Source organism: Primulina tabacum, chromosome 11 (genome assembly GCF_025594145.1).
Source record: "Primulina tabacum isolate GXHZ01 chromosome 11, ASM2559414v2, whole genome shotgun sequence".
In the NCBI taxonomy this organism is placed as follows: Eukaryota; Viridiplantae; Streptophyta; class Magnoliopsida; order Lamiales; family Gesneriaceae; genus Primulina; species Primulina tabacum.
In genome coordinates this window covers 38,626,530-38,633,834 of record NC_134560.1, presented here as the reverse complement: position 1 = coordinate 38,633,834, position 7,305 = coordinate 38,626,530, and the positions used below count along the sequence as shown (strand labels likewise).

General features: G+C 35.1%; 2 protein-coding genes across 3 annotated transcripts; both read left to right on the top strand.

Moving 5' to 3' along the window:
• The first annotated feature begins 963 nt into the window (after positions 1–963).
• LOC142518607 (putative pectin methylesterase CGR3) lies at positions 964–4,956 on the top strand. 2 transcript variants are annotated; one of them, XM_075621400.1, is made up of 7 exons: positions 964–1,084; positions 1,794–1,925; positions 2,227–2,266; positions 2,548–2,589; positions 3,156–3,530; positions 3,986–4,041; positions 4,625–4,956. In XM_075621400.1, the coding sequence occupies exons 2-7, from the start codon at positions 1,806–1,808 to the stop codon at positions 4,775–4,777; spliced, it is 786 nt and encodes a 261-aa protein (XP_075477515.1). In that variant the 5' UTR covers positions 964–1,084; positions 1,794–1,805; the 3' UTR covers positions 4,778–4,956. The 2 variants fall into 2 exon arrangements, with proteins under 2 accessions (XP_075477515.1, XP_075477514.1); XM_075621399.1 differs by lacking the exon at positions 964–1,084 and adding an exon at positions 1,681–1,703.
• A 771-nt stretch (positions 4,957–5,727) lies between these two features.
• Positions 5,728–6,958, top strand: LOC142519852 (uncharacterized). Its single transcript, XM_075622870.1, has 2 exons — positions 5,728–6,015; positions 6,289–6,958. Exons 1-2 carry the CDS (start codon positions 5,857–5,859, stop codon positions 6,589–6,591), a joined length of 462 nt encoding a protein of 153 aa, XP_075478985.1. The 5' UTR covers positions 5,728–5,856; the 3' UTR covers positions 6,592–6,958.
• The last annotated feature ends 347 nt before the right edge of the window (positions 6,959–7,305 follow it).

Here is a 7,305-nt window from a genome sequence, read left to right as displayed (position 1 = left end):
AGACGAGTCGACATAATCTATACATATAGTGAAATTAATATTTTTGGTACAAATGTAATATTTTTTCATTGGTCGAGTTGAATAGGAGATATGTCTAACGAAATTGACCTGTGAGACGATATCATATGAGTTTTTATGACTTTGTAATTACCCACTTAGAAATTTTTTTTGCATTAAATCAATTCAACTTCTAAATCATCCATTAATTTAGTTATTATAATTCCATTGTTTAATGAGTAGGTCTCTTGTGAGACGGTCTCACGAATATTTATCTGTGAGACGGGTCAACCCTACCGATATTCACAATAAAAAATAATACTCTTAGCATAAAAAGTAACATTTTTTCATGGATGATCCAAATAAGATATTCGTCTCACAAAATACGACCCGTGAGACCGTCTCCCACAAGTTTTTATCTTATTTCATTATCATGACTCTTACTTAAATATGATAGTAAGTCTTAATTCGAAACGATGAATCGATTTCCAGATCCAATTATAAATAACATAAAAATTCTTATAAGATAGTCTCATAAATCAATTTTGTGAGACATATATTGTATTTTGATTACTTACGAAAAAATATTACTTTTATACCAAAAATATTTTTTTATTATAAATATGAGCAAAATTGATATGTCTCGCGAATAAAAATCCACGACACCGTTTTACAAGAAACATACTCTTATAACAATCATCTGGTTCAACAAAAAAAAAATAGTTCGATCAATATAGACATAGTTGACTCGTCTTACAAAAAACCTACTCTTATAACAATCATCTGGTTCAAAAAACAATTCGAAAATTCATTTCAAATATAATTAATTTGAGTTTACATGTAGCCAAGAACCTTATCACGTGTCTTCTGCCGACGTAATTAAAATAAAATTAAATTTCCCACTAATCAATCTAAAGTTTAAGTTCCATTAATAGAGATATTAAATGGCATTTGACTTAATTCATAATATTAAGTCAAATAAAATTAAATTAATATTATCGAAATAAATTCTAGCTCTTTTTTCTGTCCTCTCCCTTGAAATCAAACGAGCAGATCCAGATCCCACATCCACTTATCGCCATTCCAGGTAACACCTCTGGTACAATTCTTGTTCATTGATTTTATTTTCCCCTTTCTTTGTTGGGAAGATGCGACGTTGTTCTGTTCGTGAAGTTGTGGGTTCGTGTTTTTTTCAAAGATTAAGTGAAATACGAGATGTTGAGCTGTCAATTTGGTTCGTTATTTGGTTAAAATCTGATTTTGTTTCTGCTGCGTCGTGGGTTTACCAGAATCCCGTGTTCGTTAAGTGCAATAAGCTGTTTTGTTGTTTTCGGTTGCTTGACGGCGAGGAATGGAAATTGATATTGGAATTTTATTGCGGTGTCAAAGCGTGTTAGCCAATCTGTATGTAATTCGACCTTTTGTACTGTATTATATTTTTGACCTGCTTTGGCTGCATTGAATGCTTCTTGTGGGTTGGCATTGGATATCTCTTACCATTAGTTTGTCAGAAATTTATTTTGCTTGAGATGGTCAGAGTGTCTGTGTTTGTGTCTAGTGCATTTAAGAATCTTTTAGTCCAGGAGTTTTGGGCAATGAGATCAGATGTCCCGTTCTCCCTCGCGGGTTTTGGGTGCTGCAAGGAGTGTTAGTTAGTTTAGGGATCTTCATACTATACATTAGTTGAAATTAGATGCGTTATTATGGTAAACGCTTTTTTGTATTGTTTTACCATTATATTTCTTGTTTAATCGGGCTGACATTTACATATTAGTGCCATAAATTTTGTTTTGCAGGGTATTAAAACAATGTCTAGAAGGCCCAATACTTCTCGCCGATTTGCAGATAATGGGAGCATTCCTTTAGTGGGTTCATTGCACCCAAAATCTCGCCCATCTCCCATATTATCTATTGGCCTTCTTGTTGTGGTAAATATTGGTTTTTCCATTAACTGTTTCTTACTAGTTCACTTCCCAGCATTATGTACACAATCTTGGCATTCACAAGCACGCCTACATTCCTTCATTGCTATAAATACACTCTGTAATATAATTTTTAACATTAGTATTTCATGTGGATCATGTAATCTATGTTTGATGGATGCCACTGATTTCGAAATTTTAATTTCTTTATGAATTCTGATGATGGCCCAGCCGGCAGGCGCTATCTTGTTGATTTTCTTTGTTGCAAGAAAACTGATTAGCTACCTTATTTTTTTGTCATTTTCAGGGAGCGCTATTGGTTGTTGGATATGTGTATCATGATTCAGGTCTGCGTTGATCTTTTGGTTTTACCCCCACCCAACACATATCCTAGCAAGATTCATCAAATAATATTGTACTTTATTTTGTCATTATTTCCTATTTAGCTGAACTTTTATGTAATTGTTTTTTCCCCTAAATTTTGATGAGATGGAAGTCCTGGCGGAATGGGAACTTAGCATTTATCCTTAGTACCTCTATTCATTATGATAATGATTTCCATTGAAAACGTTTGATCATGAATTTTGTTGTTTTAGTGAGATCTAAGTTTTAAATTGTTTTTTGACAGGTGGCAGGAGTGGTGGCATAGCTGCTTTTGATAGAGTTGATGGTAATTGCACGTGATATAAAATAGCTTTCTCTATCTTGTCAAGAGCCTCTAATGCAAATCACTATCATTCTGCATATTTAAGATGCAAGGATGCACATTTTGGTATTAGTTACAAACGAAGGCGCTCTACCATATAATATTATTTCTTAATTTAACTAATCAAAGGCAGACATAATGGTGAAAATAAGTGTACTTAGTACCATTATTTCCTTGTTAGAGAATCAGAACAAGGCAATGCAAGCGTACTCATATAATGTTCTGTTGTAGTACCTGCAGTCACTGCAGCTGCAACTTTTTCATTTAGGAAGTCTCAATCTGTTTAAGCTAAGGATGTGTTAATTTATTTTACTTGGATCATGAGATTTTCATCGGGTGATATCCTTAGGTAAATGCTGCATATTATAATGGATTTGATATTTGTATATTTCCTATTGTTGGTGAAAATATAAACTACCTGCTTGGCATGGTTTCCTCATCTGTTTATGTATTTCTATTCTGCTTGTGGTTTCCTTTGACTTTGTGGAGATAAGCTGCATTTTTTCAGTAACTTGCGCATGCATATGCAGGTGGTGTTTCATGCTCATCAGAAACTCTAAGATTAATCCCTATTCTTAAGAAAGCATATGGTGACAGCATGAAGAAAGTGTTGCATGTAGGCCCTGAAACCTGTTCGGTAGTCTCACAACTATTAAAAGAAGAAGATACTGAAGCGTGGGGTGTGGAACCTTACGAGCTAGATGATGCTGATGCAAACTGCAGGGGTCTAGTGCACAGGGGTGTTGTTCGTGTGGCTGATATTAAGTTCCCTCTTCCCTACAGGCCAAAGTCATTTTCTCTTGTCATAGTGTCAGATGCACTGGATTACTTGTCACCCAAATACCTTAACAAAACAGTTCCAGAACTAGCAAGGGTATCTGCTGACGGTTTAGTTATATTATCTGGTAACTCTCCATGACTAATTAGTAATTACTAATTACATTGTTCGTAAGGGAAATATCTGGAAGTTGAGACTCAGCTGACTTCATTGGTTGGTTTCTTGAATTCGTCTGTATTTAAAAATCCTATTACAATTTTTTTTAATTCTACCATGGAATCTCCCATTCAGCACATTCTCTAGCAAGAGTGATCTGAGAGTTTATTAAATACTTGAAAATGGGGATAGCCACCTTATAAGTTCCTCTAATCCCTCCTAGGAATTTTTGATCCAAAAATGTCATGAATGGGGTGAAACCTAAGCACTAGAAGATATTTTAAATTTCAAGGTGGTGAAAAACATTTTTATCTCGTGTATAGCATACAATAATTTACAAACATAGGAAAGTTTAACGGTGAGGGGACCTGATCATAGCATTATTATGGTGACGAGTGCTTTTATCCAAATTTCTTTTGCTTGCAGGGTTACCAGGTCAGCAAAAAGCTAAGGTGGTTGAGCTGTCCAAGTTTGGTCGCCCTGTGAGTGCCACTTTTTTCCTTCAACCTGGTTTCCTGTATCCTGCATGAATGGCTATAAATAGACAAGGCTAATAGAATATCTGAGAATTTATAGTATCAGCATGAATTTTTGAATTTCTAACTGTTCAAATTCCTAGTTGATATACCATTTGCCTCTTCACCAGATATTCCCATTGGCCTAATCTTTTCTTTTTCACTATATGGAGAATTAATAATTTCATTGATTAATACAGCAGATAGTTAACTATAGTTTTTTTTTTGTGATATAGACGGTAAAAATCCAAGAATAAGAAATTCAATTATTTGTGAAATGGTAAGCTCCAAATTGTTGAGGCATTGATGTTTCATCCTTGATGGATTGACTATTTCTCATAAGCATGTAATTCTTAGTGCAAGTGTGAGGAGTATGTTGCAAGAATGTTTGAATTTATTTCTTCTCCTTGTTTGATTGGAATGGACTGTAATTTGGGGTGGATTGGATTACCTTTCTTTCAGATTAGAAGAACTATATAACATACCATATTTTGTGTTTCATTTCCATACTTCAATTCTTGCAACTTAACGTTCGGTTTTCATGGTATAGGCAAAATTGCGAAGCTCATCTTGGTGGATTAGATTTTTCATTCAAACAAGCTTGGAAGAGAATGAAGCATTTGTGAAGAAGTTCGAGCAGGCTGCTGCCAAGAGATCGTACAAGTCGGCTTGCCAGATTTTCCACCTCAAACCATTGCATTGATTATTTTGATCGTGTAGGTTGTATTCTTTGTGACATTAGGTGCTAAATAAATAGCGTGTTTAGTTCTTGTAGTATTGTTTTTTACAAATTGTAATTGTTGAAAGTGTCACCTTGTTTTATTTTATATATCTAAGTATAAGACCACAATATTATTGTATCTTGAAAATTTTGTTTGTCTAGTTTCTGGTCTGCCCTTTTTGATTTTTTATTTTTTTGTGCGTGTAAATGACCATGCAAACTATGCTCTTATCGAAAACGATTATAGTCTAAGATCTCCCGGTAATGCAAAACCAATCATAACTAAACTAGTTGTGGCAAAACATAATTGTATTAAATATTATATTATTTATAAAAAAAATTAATCTTGTAAAATAAAAAGAATAAGTTTAAATGATTTAAAAACTAACTCGAATTTTAGCAAAATACCAAAAAATAATCCATTTAGAACCCGGGAAAGAATCCAACTCCAAATCTTAATCTGTGTCCATGGTCTGTTGTAGCATTAAAGGAAAGAATTTAGCCAGCTTCCAACCATTAATGTTGATCGAATGTATCATACAAGAACAGAGGACCTTTCACTTGCTTGATTCATTAGATCATTTCTTGAAATGGGTTTTTAGCATTTGATGTTCAAGCTTGTGTAGTTTCTTCATTGATTGGATTTGACCTTAACCTTTGTTTCTTTCACTGAACTGCCAGATTTTACAGTCTCTCTCTCTTTCTCTCACACACACGCATAACTGAAACAAGAGGAGGAATATTGAATGGGGATGATATTTGTTCAGAGCTTACAGCAAAAAGTTATGCAGGAAAATTGTGTAATTTTAATGCTCTATAAGCTCAAGAAGTAAAAAGGTGAGACATAATTTGTATTTCTAGTATCATCCTGTGCTCTTTATAGTGGAAAGATCACGATTTTCTTGTTTCAGTCGTCGAGGTTCGGGTTTTCTACCACTCCACAAGTCCATAAGATTATTTTTCCCGTAAGAATGTTCCTTAATGTTGTGGCAGGTTGTGTTGCAGTTGGTGGTGAGAAAAGGGTAATAGCTTGATAAAAAATCGGTTCTTTGGAAGTCATTATGTACAGGCAGTATCCGAATACGAACCAGAGATCGAAGGAAATCAAGGTTAAGCACGTCTGGAAATTATGTTTATTCCTTGGTGTCTGCTTATGGTTAATATACCAAGTGAAGCTTTCTCACGATGAGAAGAAAGGATTTGATGAAAGTGATGTCGGAGTTTGATTTGCTAGTGGTCATATTTACATTTTTGTAAAACCCGGAAGAAAAGGTATCATCCATTCTCTAGTGGATGGAATGACTGTGGAAGATGTAGAAGGAAATGAGCATCTCGAAGAAGATGGGATAGAAAACAAGAAAGACTAAGAAAACGAGAGTGGAGGGATGGATGGTGGAGATGAGACGTTTGATGATGATGAAGTTGAACGAGAAAATTCTGCTGATGAAAAAAGGGAGGGGGAAGAAGGTGATGAGAATGAAACTGTTGAATAAAAAGATTCGGAAGATATTAATGATCAAATGGAGAAAGAAAGTTCAGTGGAGGAAACAGATCGTGATGGAGATGATACGAATTCGCACAAGTCACGCGAGGAACATTGCAAGGCCGATGATGCTTCTAGTGCAGTGAGTCATGAAACACGAATGGATGGTATGGAAAATGAGAATGAACATGACGAAAATTCGAATGAACAAGTTGAGGACATTCTTGAACATGGATTGGGAGAGAACACTAGTGAGGAACTTGATGAAGGTGAGAGAAAAGAAAGAGTTGGAATTGGAAGTGTAAGTTGGTGAAATGATTAAAGATGATACAGAGTCAAATGTGACTTACAATGAAAACGAGGAAAATATGTGGTCGAATCATCACTCGGAAACGAGCGAGTCTGAATCAGAATATGTTCCTGAAATTCTCACCTTAGATACATCTGCAGACGACTTGAACCTCTAAGATACTGATTTAGAGAAGGCCAACTATTCGAACTTAAATGTGGATGATAACAATTTAGACTCTGGCTCAACAGGTCCTGATGAAAACCAAAATCTCGTAATATGAATGGACCGAAAATCTCGAAGAAATTCAGCAGGATTCAGTTCTAGACTCATCTGATTCCTCAGATTCCTCATATGAGAAAGACACCGAAGATGTCGGCTCGGATCTTGATACACTCCCTGACTTACATGTCACGGCCCGAAACTCGGGATTTGACATCGGCGTCGTTTAACAATCACACAATTGAAACAACCAGCCTCGTAGCATAGTATAAACCGAAATACCAGTTTATTAATCATAATCTCAAAAACCAAAGTCTTTACAACTGACATAACTAATGAAATAAATGCGGAAACGTTTTTACATAAAACTTGAGTACCAAAATTCAGAAACCTCTTTACTAGCAACTCTCGAGATTAAAACAATTCACCAGCCCCAAAATTGTTCCGATTCTTCTTCTTCAATCTGCTCTTCGGATTTATCTGGGAAGGTTGTAAGGGGTGAGTATTTTGGGAAAT